Raw genomic sequence first — 16,363 nt, forward strand, 5'->3', positions numbered from 1 at the left:
TTTAATGCGACCATCACAGCTGGCAATCCTACTCACTGATCTTCGTTACCAACAAAGTTTAACCCAGAAGGAATACCAAGATCCTCTGGTATGGGAGACTGGTAACAGCGCAGATCATACAACATAACAGAAAGGTAATCCATCCTCTCCATAATCCAGTATGAGATCACCATTGGCTACCTATATCCTTACTTAGCCAGTGGGCAGGTTTCTCTCTCGCTCTCTCTCTCTCTCTCTCTCTCTCTCTCTCTCTCTCTCTCTCTCTCTCTATATATATATATATATATATATATATATATATATATATATATATATATATATATATATATATATATATATATAAAACAACAGAAAAAAAACAACAATGTAGCCCCCAAAAAACCTGCCTGAATTAGGTGATGACAACCGAATAATTCTCATGGGAAATAGTAGCAGAGTTCCAGGCGCAGGCCTCTTTTAACACTCTCGGTGGGGTTCTTTCCTCCTCATGTATATTTAATGCTAGGCTAACCGGAGACGAACTGGGAGACAGTAAATGTTAAATAATTTCCCCATCAGTACCCTACCGTATCACCGGAAGGTTTATTGTGACATGAAACTGAAGGGAAGTTGGATCATTAGATCATCTCCACGCGATAGCTCAGGGACGGAAAATTTGGTGAGGCCTGGATGTGGAAAGGCTGTGGTTTCGGTGCATTACACATAAAAGCTAGAGACTGAGTGTGAACGAATGTGGCCTTTGTTGTCTTTTCCTAGCGCTACCTCGCGCGCGCGGGGGAGGGGATGGTGTGGGGTGGCTACGAAATGGATGAAGGCAGCAAGTATGAATATGCAAATGTGTATGTCTGTGTATGTATATACATGTGTATGTGGGTGGGTTGGGCCTTTCTTTCGTCTGTTTCCTTGCTCGGAAAGCAAAAATGGGTATGTTTGAAGGAATAGTGGTTCCAACAATGTTAATGGTTGCGGGCGTGGGCTATGGATTGGGTTGTGCGGAGGAGGGTGTATGTGTTGGAAATGAGATTTTTGAGGACAATATGTGGTGTGAGGTGGTTTGATCGAGTAAGTTATGAAAGGGTTCATATATATATATATATATATATATATATATATATATATATATATATATATATATATATATATATATATATATATATATATATATGAAGTGTTTTAGATATCTGGGAGTGGACTTGGCAGCGGATGGAACCATGGAAGCGGAAGTGAATCATAGGGTGGGGGAGGGGGCGAAAATTCTGGGAGCCTTGAGGAATGTGTGGAAGTCGAGAACATTATCTCGGAAAGCAAAAATGGGTATGTTTGAAGGAACAGAGGTTCTAACAATGTTGTATGGTTGCGAGGCGTGGGCTATGGATAGAGTTGTGCGCAGGAGGGTGGATGTGCTGGAAATGTGATGTTTGAGGACAATATGTGGTGTGAGGTGGTTTGATCGAGTAAGTAATAATAGGGTAAGAGAGATGTGTGGTAATAAAAAGAGTGTGGTTGAGAGAGCAGAAGAGGGTGTTTTGAAATGGTTTGGTCACATGGAGAAAATGAGTGAGGAAAGATTGACCAAGAGGATATATGTGTCGGAGGTGGAGGGAACGAAGACAAGTGGGAGACCAAATTGGAGGTGGAAAGATGGAGTGAAAAAGATTCTGAGTGATCGGGGCCTAAACATGCAGGAGGGTGAAAGGCGTGCAAGAAATAGAGTGAATTGGAACGATGTGGTATACCGGGGTCGACGTGTTGTCAATGAATTGAAGCAGGGCATGTGAAGCGTCTGGGGGAAACCATGGAAAGTTCTGTGGGGCCTGGATGTGGAAAGGGAGCTGTGGTTTCGGTGCATTATTACATGACAGCCAGAGAATGAGTGTGAACGAATGGGGCCTTTGTGTCTTTTCCTAGCGCTACCTCGCTCACATGAAGGGGGAGGGGGTTGTTATTCCATGTGTGGCGAGGTGGCGATGGGAATGAATAAAGGCAGACAGTATTAATTAAATACATGTGTATATATGTATTTAATTTAAAGCTGTGGTTTCGGTGCATTATTACATGACAGCTAGAGACTGAGTGTGAACGAATGGGGCCTTTGGTGTCTTTTCCTAGCGCTACCTCGCACACATGAGGGGGGAGGGGGTTGTTATTCCATGTGTGGCGAGGTGGCGATGGGAACAAATAAAGGCAGTCAGTATGAATTATGTACATGTGTATATATGTATATGTCTGTGTGTATATATATATATATATATATATATATATATATATATATGTACATTGAGATGTATAGGTATGTATATTTGCGTGTGTGGACGTGTATGTATATACATATGTATGTGGGTGGGTTGGGCCATTCTTTCGTCTGTTTCCTTGCGCTACCTCGCTAACGCGGGAGACAGCGACAAAGCAAAACAAATAAAATAAATAAATAATATATATATATATATATATATATATATATATATATATATATATATATATATATATATATATATATTCACAGAATTCGGCAGAATGGAAGAAGTTTGGCCACCTGAAATCATATCTGCTTTATTCCCTAAACATCAGAAAACAGTGAGGTGTCCGTTAAGTAAATCAGTACCCCAGTTCACGTACTCACCCTCTGAGTCTGCTGCACAAAGCACCTTTGAAATACGCAATGGGATGTGACGATACAGTCAGTACCCTACGATAATTTCAAGTCACATCACCCCCTACGACCAAACAAATGTGAAACACTTTAGGGTAATTTGTGCTCACTAAACCAGTCAAACACTAAACCTTAAAATAAATCAGTAGTACTGCATAACACGGTTGGGCAAATGTTCTGGGTTACCAAGTTTGCTGCCAACATTTCCCAATCAAGTGTACTTTAGACTGTAACATTTCAATATATATATATATATATATATATATATATATATATATATATATATATATATATATATATATATATATATGAGGTATGTAGTACATCTTAAATATTGAGGTCTAATCCCTCTAACATTCTCCAATCATTAATGCATTAATGTGTTTATCTTCAACATAATACTATACAATTCTGCAACACAAAAAATAAAACATGGAATCCAATCAGTTTTAAGATAAAATCGTATGAAAAAATGGACTGGGGGAAAAAAAAAGTTCACGCAGGAAAAACAAAAAATGCCTATCAAACTACAAGGTATTTCTTACCAAGAGCATTGTGCCAAGGATCAGACTCCCAGTCCGGCGGCTGAAGCAACAGCAAGTAGTTGGTTCCCACATCTTGAAGTTTGCTGGAAAGAGAGAGAAAAAAAAAGGTGAAAACTATTGTTCTGAAAGATATATCAAGTATCATAATATCAACTTAAGGGAGGGGGAGTGCATGTGGAATGGCGAGTACAGATGGGGAGGTGGTGCAAGTGGCATAGCGGGGATAGGTGGGCTAGTGAGTGCATGCAAGATATTCATGTAAGATAGTGGGCTCAGTCCCTTTGGTAGGTGCAGAGAGAATGGTGGGTGTAGGTGTAGTAAGTGTAAGTGAGGTGTAGGTACAGGTGTGGCAGTGAATGCAGGTGGGTTAAAGGAAGCAGGTGGGATAGTGGAAGCAAGTGGGATAAAGGGTGCAGGTGGGGTATTGGATGCAGGTGGAGTAGTGGGTGCAGAAGGGGCGAATATTTCAAGTAGCACTGATGGCTCTGGTAGTGGTGAGTGCAGGTGGTGAATGGAGTGGAGGCGTAGTATTTGGTGCAGGTGCAGGAAAGAAGGGTGTAAGTGGATAAGTAGGTGCTGGTGGAGTAGTATGTGAACGTAGGGATATGGGTGTAGATGGAGTAATAGGGGCAAGAAGGATGTATATTAAAAGTGGCACAGTAGGTCCAGATGGAGTCGTGTGTACGGATGGGAAAATGGATGTAGGTGGTGAAGTAGTGTAGGCTACGCAGTCGGAGCAGATGGAGTGGTGTGCGCAGGTGGAGAAGTGTGCGCAGATGCGGAGTGTGTGCAGGTGCGGAAGTGTGCGCAGGTAAGGCTGTGGCTGCGAGGGAAAGTGGACGCAGTTGGAGTAATGGGTTAAGGAGGGGTGCATATTCAAGTCTGCATGATGCCTTCACGTGGAGTGGTGGGAAATGGCTGTAGGTGGAGAAAAGGATAAATGTCGAGTGGTGGGTGCAAAAGGGAAAGTAGGTTTAGGTGGAGTAGTGGGTGCAGGTGGAGTGGTGGGTGCAAGTGGAATGGTTGGGAGTATGTGTGGTGGTGGAAGCAGGTGGCGTAAAGGGTGCAGGTGGAGAAGTGGATGAAGCTACACCGGTGTGGTGGCTGCAGGTGGGGTAGGTGACGTGATGAGTAATGGCTGTAGGACGGGTGTATAGTACAAGTGACGCAGCGAGTTCAGGTAGGTGTAAAGAATGGGTGCAAGTGGGTGTAATGAGTGGGTGCAGGTGGGTGAAGTGAGTGGGTATGGGAGACGAAATGGGCGCAGGTGAAACAGTGGGTGCATGTCAAGTGGTGAGTACAGGAGGGAACTAGTGCGCAGGTGGAGAGTAGGTATAGGTGGGATATAAATTGTAGGTGGCATTGTGGTCACAGGTGGGAAAGTGTGACTGGGTGGAGTTGTGGGTGCAGAAGTGCATATTGCAGGTTGCCTGGCGAGATCAGGTTAAGTGGTGGGTTCAGGTTACGCGGTGGGTTCAGGTGAAGTGGTGGGCGCATGTGCTGTGAGTGCTGGTGGGATAGTGGATGAAGATGGTAAGATGGATGTAGGTGGGGGTAGTGGCTGTAGATGGGGTGGTGGGTGCATTTTGGGTTTTGGGTGCAGATAGAGAAATGGGTTTTGGCGAAGTATAATGAGTACAGGTGGGCTAGTGCGTGCAGACGGTGGAGGGTGCAGGATGCGGTGCCCTCTGGGTCATGAGGGAAATAAGGGTGCTGAGGACTACATCAACTTACAACTGGGCCTAGACAACTTCCGAAGTTAAGCTGATACACGTTAGATGAAATTCAACCCGTGTAAATACAAAAGAAAGGAAACAGTGAAACCCCTCTTATGGAGAACTAAGAACAAGACAAACTTTCTGCTAGTAGGGATTAGAATCGCAATCACGGTCACAGACATGGAAATATGCATAAAACTGTTCACAACGTAACATTAATTAGTCAAAATTAGAATACGTCTCATGTTCCGTTACCACACTTGCAGATGAGCAAAGATGTGATCAAAAATGCCCATGGGACAGCAACAAAGGTAGTGCCACAATCAAGAGAGCCTAAATCTACTGCTGGTGATAGGGAGGGTTCAGACACCTCTCACGACCTTTCGCTCTGCGTTTGACCTTCCTCTTTTTCTGTTCACTATAACATCCGTGGTGTCTTTAGTAACCTCTCTTCTGCTGTAAATCTGTCTAAGCACCTCTCCAAATATCTTACTTCTCTCTGAGACACATATCCGGCTATAATCTCCAACTACGATTTCGTTTAAAAGGTGGTGGTGTTTGAGATTACTCCAACATAAACCCACCTGCCGCACGACTCAATGACCTTGAGTCCCCAAACTCTGCAATGTGGCTCAAGGTCAGTCTCCCAACTACCACACTTTCCCTCTGTTTCGCCTATTACTCTCCTAATTTTACAGTTTTTATATCCTTCTTCGGCTATCTATACTCCTGTCATGAGACTGTGTCATCCTCTCACCCGCAAGCCGAGATCTACAAAGGGAATTTCATCGTTCACCCTTAAGAAGTGGTTGAATTCCTCCCTTACGGATGATGGAAGGATTTGAAGCCATCGCGTTCTTCATTCTCAAAGATTTAGAGGAAAATTATCTCCCATCCTACCCATATTCATAACCGTTGTGACCACTCTCCTAATATACTAGATCTGTTTTTCATCTCTAGACCAACCCGCTGTATCTACAATCTCGCCCCCAACTGTTTCATCTGATCACACTAAAAAATGTATCTATTCTAACGCCACCTCTCTCTCCAGCAACTCCTCCTAAGCGAAAATATTGGCAACTAAGCTGACTGGAATAAATTACGTATTCTTTCCTGACTTTCCTTGAGTAAATTACTGCCTCATAGTGATGCTTCTGTCTCCGCCAAACGCAAAGCAGAGGTTATATAGAAGCATTTATCTCCTCTTCCTCCAAGACGACATCTTCCCATCCATAGTTCAACCGTTCCTGCTCTGAAGCCATTCAGGGAAGGCAACAGGCATATCGGGTTTGGAAAAACTCTCTTTCCGACTCCCATTCAGCTATTATCAAGGCCCGTAATCATTGCAACTTCGTTATCCATGAGGAAAAGCGTTCCTTTACTCAAAATGAAGTGCGATAACCCCCTACTCGTCATCCACTGATAGATTTTTCTGGTCTTCAGCTAAGGTTATCGCAATCAACTTTTGTCGCTCTAACTTTCCTTCACTTTTCCGTTTACTATAGCTGTCTCTCCCGTAGACAAAACAACTCTGGTTCCCGATTATCCTCTAGCTCCACCTTGGATGATTCTAACAATCCTTCACCCCCTTATGTCCCTCTTACCAGACCTATGCCCCTCCCCGTAATCTCTTTTCCGACTGTCCGAAAATCGCTTCTATCTATGGACGCAAGCAACGGTTATGGTCCTGATGGCATCCATCCCAATGTACAGAGATTGTACCTCTGAACTTGCACCTGTGCTTTCTCGTCCGTTCCGTTCTGGCTACAAACCAGAACTTTCCCTTCTTGGAAGCATACGTTGATGTATCCCACCTTTTAAGAAGGGTGACCGCTTTGACTCCCAACTTTCGTCCTATTGCTTTGACAGCTGCCATTTCCAATATCTTTGGATCCCTTCTCAACTCTCATATCCTCAGATACCTTGAATCTCACAGATATTCTTTCCTATCTTACAAATATCCGGTCATCATCCGTGAAAGATTTTGCGGAGTCGTATGTAGTTGCCCTTGACATAACTAAACCTTTTGACATGGTGTGGCATCGGGGTCTCATCTCTTAAGCTTCTCTCTTTTGGCTTCCCTCCCTCACCTAATTAGTTCCCTCATATCTACCTTACTCTTCTGCCGATCTACCTCTGTGGTTGTTGATGGCACGGCCTCCCCCCTCACCTTTATCAGCAGCCGTGTCCCTCAAGGTTCTGTCCTGTCCCCTACACTTTATCTCCCTTCTAGAAACGATTTCCTTCCTCTCCACATATAACCAAAAGCACTCATACGCTGACGACTCAACAGTGCATTCGTTTACATCCTTCAATTCTGCTCCTCTCACTTGATCTGTATCTCGTGTGTTACAACTCTCTCAATAAAAGGATTTGCATCTCGTGTTGTTACAACTCTCTCAATAAACGGTCTTGCATCTCGTGTTGTTACAACTCTCTCAATAAACAGTCTTGGAAAGGATATCTCAGTGGAGTAGACGACATCTAGTTAAGTTTAATGCCTCAAAGACCCAGTTTCTACGCATCTCCATCGAAAACATCACAACTTTCGTCTCTCCTTTGTTAGTTCTGTAATTCCATCTCTCAACTCAATGAACCTACTTGGTATTACTGTAACATCTACTCTTTCTTGGAAACCCCAAATAACGGAAATTGTCAAGTCTGCCTGTAAGAAACTGAGAAACTTTTCTTCTGAACAGTTGCATCGTTTACTCAAAGGGTTGCTTACATCTCAGACGACACACACACAAAGACACCGACATACCATGCATACAAACCAGGGAACGGGCCGCCAATAGGCAAAGGCCCGTGTCAGACCAAGCAGAGGTTGGACGATCTTAAAACCTACATATAAAAGGATTGATCCGTCCTTGTATGGAATGCTGGGGGTGCGGTCCAACTTATAAACTCTCCCGGGCTAACTTCAAACCTTGATCCGCTTACCTTTCAAAGTAATACTGGTTCACTTGTCCTCTTCTATAATTACTGTAGTTTCTGCTTTCGTAAGGTTGCTGCTTGTGTGCCCCCACCACTAAGTAGGCTATGCGATACTCGGCAAGCTGCTGCGTTACGTGATTACTGAGTGGCCGTTGGCAACTCAAGGGTGGACCGTAAAAGTCTTTCTTTTAACTTCCTCTATAATTCGTAAATACTTTCCCTTGTTTCTTCTTTTTCCTGTTCAGAGTCCTCACTACATTACAATCAATGTGGACTCTTGTCCGTGACTGGAGCTTTCAACTTGAAAAAAATGAAACCCCCTCCCCGTACAGTTGAATATGTAACTGAATACACAGTAAAGTACACTTTGCAGTCATTGATCTAAACTACGTATCTATAGAACACAGCGAATAAACAGCGAAATAAAACGGTTAGGTATAATACAAATAATTCTGCTACTGCAATGAGAAAGAGAAAGGAGGCAGTGAAAGGAAGTGGTAAGCTCCAGCACACAGAAAAACACTTGCGTAGACCTGCCAGACGTAAGACTAATGCCCCCCCCCCTCCCCACTCTTGTCACTTTCACAAATGTGAACATTTAACACTATCTTATTACTTTGAAAAAGTCTAAGTATTTTACACGAAGATGAACTAAAATATATTCAGAAACCTGAGCTCTCGGTGTACATAAAGGTCAGACACACACACACACACACAAATAACATGCACAGTTTTTTGTTTATGTGCTTTGAGACTGGTTCTCCGAGAAGGAGTGCTATCACTTATTCACACAGATTTTATTATACTCATAATACATTAATCTAAACGTTTGTCTGTGTACACTCGACGTTTCCAGGTCATATTCTATACACAGACACAGCACCGAGGGGGGAAGACTGGAGTAGGGTGTAGGGAAAACGCTATTAATAATAACACGAGAATTCAAGTGATGATGTGTTCTGCTGGGTCAACACACTGGCCTCACATTTCCGGATACTGACATAAGATTCTTCAGAGTTCCATGTCCACCCTGCATTACTGGCAAATCTACTGCTTCTGATAATGTTAGCACCGGACCGTAACAATGAACGGTTAGAGGATCATTTTCTCTGTCACAGAATCATCTAACATTAGAAAATCTCCAAAGTAATCTAACCTAATACAAGGTTTCAGACAATGCCCAATGAGAGATGTGAGTGGGTTTGTGATGAAGTGAGGACTTTCTTACCTGAGGTTATCGTATGTCCCAACTGTTTGCATACGGGGATATATATACATATATATATATATATATATATATATATATATATATATATATATATATATATATATATATTTATATATATATATATATTATATATATAGAATATATATATATATATATATATATATATATATATATATATATATATATATATATATATATAAGGCGACTAAAAGAGGAGGGAGCGGGGGGCTGGAAATCCTCCCCTCTCATTATTTTTTTTTAATTTTCCAAAAGAAGGAACTGAGAAGGGGGCCAGGTGAGGATATTCCCTCAAAGGCCAAGTTCTCTGTTCTTAACGCTACCTCGCTAATGCGGGAAATGGCGAATAGTTTGAAAGAAAGAAAAGAATATATATATATATATATATATATATATATATATATATATATATACATATATATATATTCCAAAAGAAGGAACAGAGAAGGGGGCCAGGTGAGGATATTCCCTCAAAGGCCCAGTCCTCTGATATTAACGCTACCTCGCTAACGTGGGAAATGGCGAGTATACAAAAAAATATTTACCAAATGGGGTCCTAGCTTCGTCTCTTCGATGTATATCAACTGACTTTTATTTCTCTCTTGTCTCCCCTGATGATGTGATTATTACACGAAAGTGCACTTGGGAACTTATCGTGTTTCATTTTCCCCTTGGACTCATAGGAATATATATATATATATATATATATATATATATATATATATATATATATATATATATATATATACATAAAGTATATATAGGTACAGTAGGGTTGAGGGTCAAGTCAATTGGGAGGTGAGTTTGAATGGAGAAAAACTGGAGGAAGTGAAGTGTTTTAGATATCTGGGAGTGGATCTGGCAGCGGATGGAACCATGGAAGCGGAAGTGGATCATAGGGTGGGGGAGGGGGCGAAAATTCTGGGAGCCTTGAAGAATGTGTGGAAGTCGAGAACATTATCTCGGAAAGCAAAAATGGGTATGTTTGAAGGAATAGTGGTTCCAACAATGTTGTATGGTTGCGAGGCGTGGGCTATGGATAGAGTGGTGCGCAGGAGGATGGATGTGCTGGAAATGAGATGTTTGAGGACAATGTGTGGTGTGAGGTGGTTTGATCGAGTAAGTAACGTAAGGGTAAGAGAGATGTGTGGAAATAAAAAGAGCGTGGTTGAGAGAGCAGAAGAGGGTGTTTTGAAATGGTTTGGGCACATGGAGAGAATGAGTGAGGAAAGATTGACCAAGAGGATATATGTGTCGGAGATGGAAGGAACGAGGAGAAGAGGGAGACCAAATTGGAGGTGGAAAGATGGAGTGAAAAAGATTTTGTGTGATCGGGGCCTGAACATGCAGGAGGGTGAAAGGAGGGCAAGGAATAGAGTGAATTGGAGCGATGTGGTATACCGGGGTTGACGTGCTGTCAGTGGATTGAATCAGGGCATGTGAAGCGTCTGGGGTAAACCATGGAAAGCTGTGTAGGTATGTATATTTGCGTGTGTGGACGTATGTATATACATGTGTATGGGGGTGGGTTGGGCCATTTCTTTCGTCTGTTTCCTTGCGCTACCTCGCAAACGCGGGAGACAGCGACAAAGCAAAAAAAAAAAAAAAAAATATATATATACATACATATATATATATATATATATATATATATATATATATATATATATATATATATATATATATTATATAACAGCTATTTGGTCTTTTAGAAAGGCTAGATTAGTCACAAACATTCGTCTTTTATCGCGCGCTATTACCTCCTAAATACATCTAGATAATACAGAATGATACAGCTGCAAACATTTCCACATTACTTAAACTATAAGTAATTAAAAATTAATAACTATCATTTTCCTGATGTGAAGGGACAACGCATATACAAACAATCATCGCTGTTAGGTACCGATTTGTACGCAGGTTAGAGAGAACTTCACACTCTCACGTACCACGTCTTGAAACCCCTCACTACTATTATACAGCTTTTTAAACTTTTGTGCGCCATCCATATCAACTATTTCATCTTTCAGTTTTACAGTCGTCCACAACTCGTTAAAATACTTGTTCACATTTTTTTTTTTATAACATGTCTCTTGCTTAATTTTTCATGTTAAGTCCTACGGTTGTTCTGTCGCTATAACTTTCGAAGAACATATTACTAGTTATCGACCTGGTCAAAAAAAGAAAAAAAATTCTCCCACGGTGGGTGGGCAAATTTAAGGCCTCTAGCCTCTGTTCATTTATCATACTTGATCGCCGTTTCCCGCGTTATGAGGTGCGCCATGAAACAAACGAAAACCTAACCTAACCCAATAACCTTGCTTTTATTCACATTCACCTTAAACTTTCTCCTTTAACACACTCTTCCAAACTCGGTAAAATCAAATGAGAAGAGAGCTGAACTTTGTGGCAAGAAGTCAAATCTCTAAAGAGTTGTATAGAGTCTAGTGGACTAAATGGGGGGGGGGGGGGGGTTAAAGAAGAAAAAAAAAGAGCAAGAAAAATCTGGTAGAGAGATTTCAAGCCAGATGGCATGAAATTTAGAAGACAAAGCTCCACGACGCGAGCAATAGTTTTTATACTGCACTGGGCACCGAAATGATAAGAGATTATACTGGAGATCTGCTGACCAGACAAAGAACCCACTTTGGAGGTTGGATTTCAGACAAACAAAAGATCTGGGGAGGAAGTACTCTGATGGTATTTAACAAACGGAAGGTTAGAATTAATAACACGAATGTTGCAGAAATGGATAGAAAGAGAGCCAGGTTTAGGGGATTGATTCCAGTCGCATGATGGTATTCAAGTGGGTCGCCGGCCGTAAAACCCAACAAGAACCCCTCTCACCGTTGATGTTGCTCCGAATCGGCGCCGGAGAGTTTTGCTTTCAATTCTGAAGCCATAAATTTCGTGTTAGAAAAATAGACAAAAAATGAAGATGTGTGCGAGTTATTTGTTGTCAAGAGTTGTGGGGTTGTTGTTGGGTACCGGCAACCCCCATGTGACCGAGGCAGATTAAAAAAAAAAAAGAAAAAAAGACGACTCTGAACCTGGATGGGGTTACGTAACAAAAGCAGCCCTCCTGATTCTCTGCGCCGCAGCCACTAACCCTTCCGAGGTCCAAGCGGTAGTACCCACCTGTTTGGTGGTTACATGCCACCCACTCGTACTAACAGAAGAGGGTCCCACCTACTACCTACAATTTAATGCAAAATACTCATTCTTCATATATAACTGTACATTTTACATTCAAGGTACGACACGTTGGGCACAGGAGGGAAGGCAGGGTGAAGGCAGCCACCCGTGGGTTCGTGACCCGAGATTGTCAATGGACAGGAACACCCTAGGCACTTTTATGTGTTTGGTCCACAACAAAGTCAGGGAGTATGGTTTGCCCATTAAGTCTTTTAAAAAAGTAACTGGTGGGCTCTGCCGATTGGATGTTTTACTGACTCAAGTGAGCTCTGTCTGTTGTGCCTTTTTCTAAATAAAGTTGGAGTAAAGCTCCAGCAGAAATCGCCGACCTGGCAAACAAGAAACAAAGGCCTATGTCGTACTCCATTTCGACCACCTTTGTTCATACATATATATACAGAAGTGGCGAAGGTTACTAGAGGAAGTCCAGGGGTATGGCAATGAATGGTGTTGCCGGCATCCAACTTCCAACACCCACGAGCAATGTGTGGAAAAGCAAATATATCTTGTCCTCAGATTATATTTCGCTTCTTACAGGGAAAATTTTTAAAATGAAAAGGTGGATCTAAACCTACCTTTGCATTTTTTTTTTCAAAGTTTAATCCTAAAATGTAGTACTTGTTAATGACAATCTGAAGTGTTGGCAACACTTTCAAATAGATGCCACTGAGATACCACACACTATAACAGCCATAAAATGTAATAATTGATATAATTGCAAAAAGATCAATAATCTTTAAAGTATTTTTAAATGCTTTGAAATAGATGAATAAAAAGTACGAAGAACTTTACTTTGGTTAGCCCTTTAAAAGCGAAAGCACCGTTAAAAATTTACTTTCACTTGTGTCACTAACAGATTCTTTAATTCCGCCATAATCAATGCCTTCGTAATCGTCGTCTCTACCCATTTGTGAAATCATACTAGTGAAGAAATGGCCTACTAGGGATAGTATACATTGCGTATGCTGCCATCTATTGACAGAAAACGTTACCAACATGTGATTATGGGCTATAGAAAGAACGCTTGCAATTCTAGTTTAGTACGGACTTTATAATTGTATAATTCTAAAACTATACATTTGAGATACGAGGCAAGTAGTCAAATAAGCAGAAAGAATGAATAAAGTTCAGAGAAGGGCATGAAAAAAAAGAATACCAAATTTAACCCGAGTTACAGTAAGTGATTAGGGGTCATATAATCATTTATTCACCCATGATAAGGAAAGGGTAAAAAAAATAACCTCATCAGAACCCTCTAAGTTTTCCATCAGTTTGGTGAAAGGTGCAAAAATTGAACGACCAACAGCGATAATTTGAACTTAAGAAATTTGTAAGAAAACATGTGAAGTACTTCAGTATGACTTGGATGAAGGCCATCAACGGGGTAATGATACTGTGAATCTACACAGTATACACAAGTTTAATAAGATATTTGACAGAGACAGCATACACAAGTTCGAGTTCAAGACACCTGAACCACACAAAGTCTTGAACTTCCCATACAGTATAATCAGTTATACAGTCAGTTGCACGACAATCACAGCAAGAGCAGTACGTAATTCCTAATGAAAAACTCTACAATTACTTTGTAAGTACTATATGATAAATATTGCAGCAAGACGGACTAGTCATCAACGCGGAGGCAAGTTAAACTAGAGCCAGAGTCAGTTATTTATGGGTTGCTGGCGGAACGAGAATGGGTCTCCTCCCTGGCGCAGTGATACACAAACGCTCACTCCCATACAAATGTACATAAGTTAAAAACCAAAAAGGATAAATTGCATATATTCACACACAGATGATGTCCTCAACGATTGTAAACCCTCCTCCCCTACAGGAGAAATATGTATAAAAAAACAAACAAAAAACACAGCTGTGGACCCAAGGCCAAGTCGATACATGGGTAGGCTTAAGAAGGGTGGTTGGGAGCGAGTCAGGACTGGATGGGTAAGTTCAGGCACCCCTACTTACAAAGTTACGAGACTGGCAACAAGAATGTGAAACCCTTCCCCGCAACACAAAATGAGTAATCACAAAAACTTTTAGAAAAGGTTTCATCAGTGGTTGAATAGTAAAGGTAGAATACAAGAATAGACATTCCCATGCATGAAAAACGCACATAGAGCACCAACCTATGAGTACATACATGATATTGGCCATGATGGTATGGCTAACGCATAGAGCATAATGCATGCACGTATTGCTTGCAGAATAACACTTTCAGTCGCTATGCATCTACCATAACTGGTACTCGGGGATCAACATGAGTTTATACAGTTCTCTACTAAATGTTTCTGTAGATGACCCGTTTTATTAATCTTCTGGTATAACTCAGAGAAATCTCTCCTATTTCTTTATTGTAACGAGGGTAATTAAGAGTGCCAACGACAAGAGTTTGTCAAAATGTATGGCTACTGCGTGGCGCTCACCATGGGAAAATGAGTAAAATGTGGTCAAGAGTTATGTGTGAGATGGTGAAATTATAGGCTGGATGCTAGCAGTTCATGTGTGGATAATGCTGCAAGGAAAGACAGCTCCCTAGGCGAAAGTAGAGACACTTGACAGCCACTTACATATTTGCTGGCTCAGAGAGAGAGAGAGAGAGAGAGAGAGAGAGAGAGAGAGAGAGAAATGCACGGAGTGGCGACTGATTAAAGGAGGCAAACTCACGTACACATTTATTATAGGTTCCTATTCATACATTCGCGTGAACTTCTAATCATCAGATGCACATCCAGAATGCCATACAAGTAAAACCATGAATATCAACATGATGATATAACTGCGGTCACACATTCACGGTATTACGATTTTTTCATGCTAAGTAAACTGTATGTACACAGACACAAGCGGTGGTGTAACATATCAGACGTGATTAACAAGAAAATAAAGACATGATAAGGTAACCAGAGATCTTTTCAATCTTGTTTCATTCTGATTTAACTTGATGAGCTTCAACAAAAGAATGCTTTAAACATATATACAGGGGCTCTTTTTTTTTTATCACAAAGAAAACGATGTTAATGCGTAATATTGATTAACAATTCGAGTCTCAAAACATAATCACACTACAAATAACGATGCCATATGGAAGCTACTGGTAACAACCGTCTTGAACAGCTGAGAGTCGGGCCCATTTGGATGACTTGGATGACTTTCACGTAGTAGCAAGGTCCAAACACAGTAATAGTAATATGATGTCCCTCTCCATCCTATTATAGAATATATACATACTTATCACGTGTGGCTGAAGTTGGTTAGCTTGTTGACTTTCCACCCACACAACAAATGGCATCAATGGCTGACACATCTTTACATCCAGTTCATTTTGTGCTGCCATGAGTATACACCATTAATGTTCCATGTTCAGAGGCACATGCTATGAAATACTGTTCAATCTACAAGGCTTTCCTTAAGCTCTTACACACTTCGTCATCCACTACGAAACACCTTTTGACTTCAAAACTTGATAACTAGGTAACTTGTGCGATTACCTTGTATCACCACACAAGAATGCATCTGCTATTCTACAGGGCATCTTCTACGTAGTTCTCAGCTCCCCGTTAAAACGAATACTTTTCTGTAGTACAGTTTACGCGTTCAAACCAGAGATAAATCTTGTTCCAATAAAACCTGAAACTTGTATAAACTCACCAGGCTATTCTAACAAACACACACAACACTAGCAAGTAAGTTTGGGATATTTTCCCGCGAGTAACCACTAAAGACAAGAGTGCCGCTGTAGCAATGGTCGAGATGGCACTAAAGACCTGTATGGTGTGTAGACCGGTTTATACGCCGAGGCTCCACAGAGCTGACCAATCAGTGGTTTGCTCGTCTTTACGTCACGCAAGGTGCGCGCTATATCCACATGAGCATTTATTAGTGTTGTTTTTTCACGTAGATGTGATAGATATTACGAGAATGACTAGCTTTTCAGAGACCCCATCAAAATGCTAAAGTACGTTCCACCCTATAAACAGTTATCAAAGAATTCTCGGCAATCTAATAGATATATTTTGTAAGCAGCTTACTAAACAAATTTCTCCAGTTTAGCGAGGAATACATTATA

At 41.2% G+C, this 16,363-nt stretch overlaps 1 protein-coding gene across 5 annotated transcripts in view; it reads right to left on the reverse strand.

The window, feature by feature from the left end:
- Nucleotides 1-16,075, reverse strand: part of LOC139755408 (uncharacterized) — a 63,496-nt gene extending 47,421 nt beyond the window's left edge. Inside the window, exons 1-3 of one of the 5 annotated variants that reach the window (XM_071673691.1) lie at nt 15,946-16,064; nt 7,857-8,150; nt 3,196-3,278 (exon numbers count right to left, since the gene is read on the reverse strand). In XM_071673691.1, coding sequence (XP_071529792.1) covers nt 3,196-3,267 — 72 coding nt within the window. In that variant the 5' untranslated portion in view covers nt 3,268-3,278; nt 7,857-8,150; nt 15,946-16,064. Of the gene's footprint in view, nt 1-3,195; nt 3,279-7,856; nt 8,151-15,525 lie in introns of all 5 variants that reach the window. The other 4 variants (XM_071673692.1, XM_071673689.1, XM_071673688.1 and 1 more) reach the window with 4 other exon arrangements.
- Nucleotides 16,076-16,363: the final 288 nt, after the last annotated feature.

Source organism: Panulirus ornatus, chromosome 19 (genome assembly GCF_036320965.1).
Source record: "Panulirus ornatus isolate Po-2019 chromosome 19, ASM3632096v1, whole genome shotgun sequence".
Taxonomy (NCBI): Eukaryota; Metazoa; Arthropoda; class Malacostraca; order Decapoda; family Palinuridae; genus Panulirus; species Panulirus ornatus.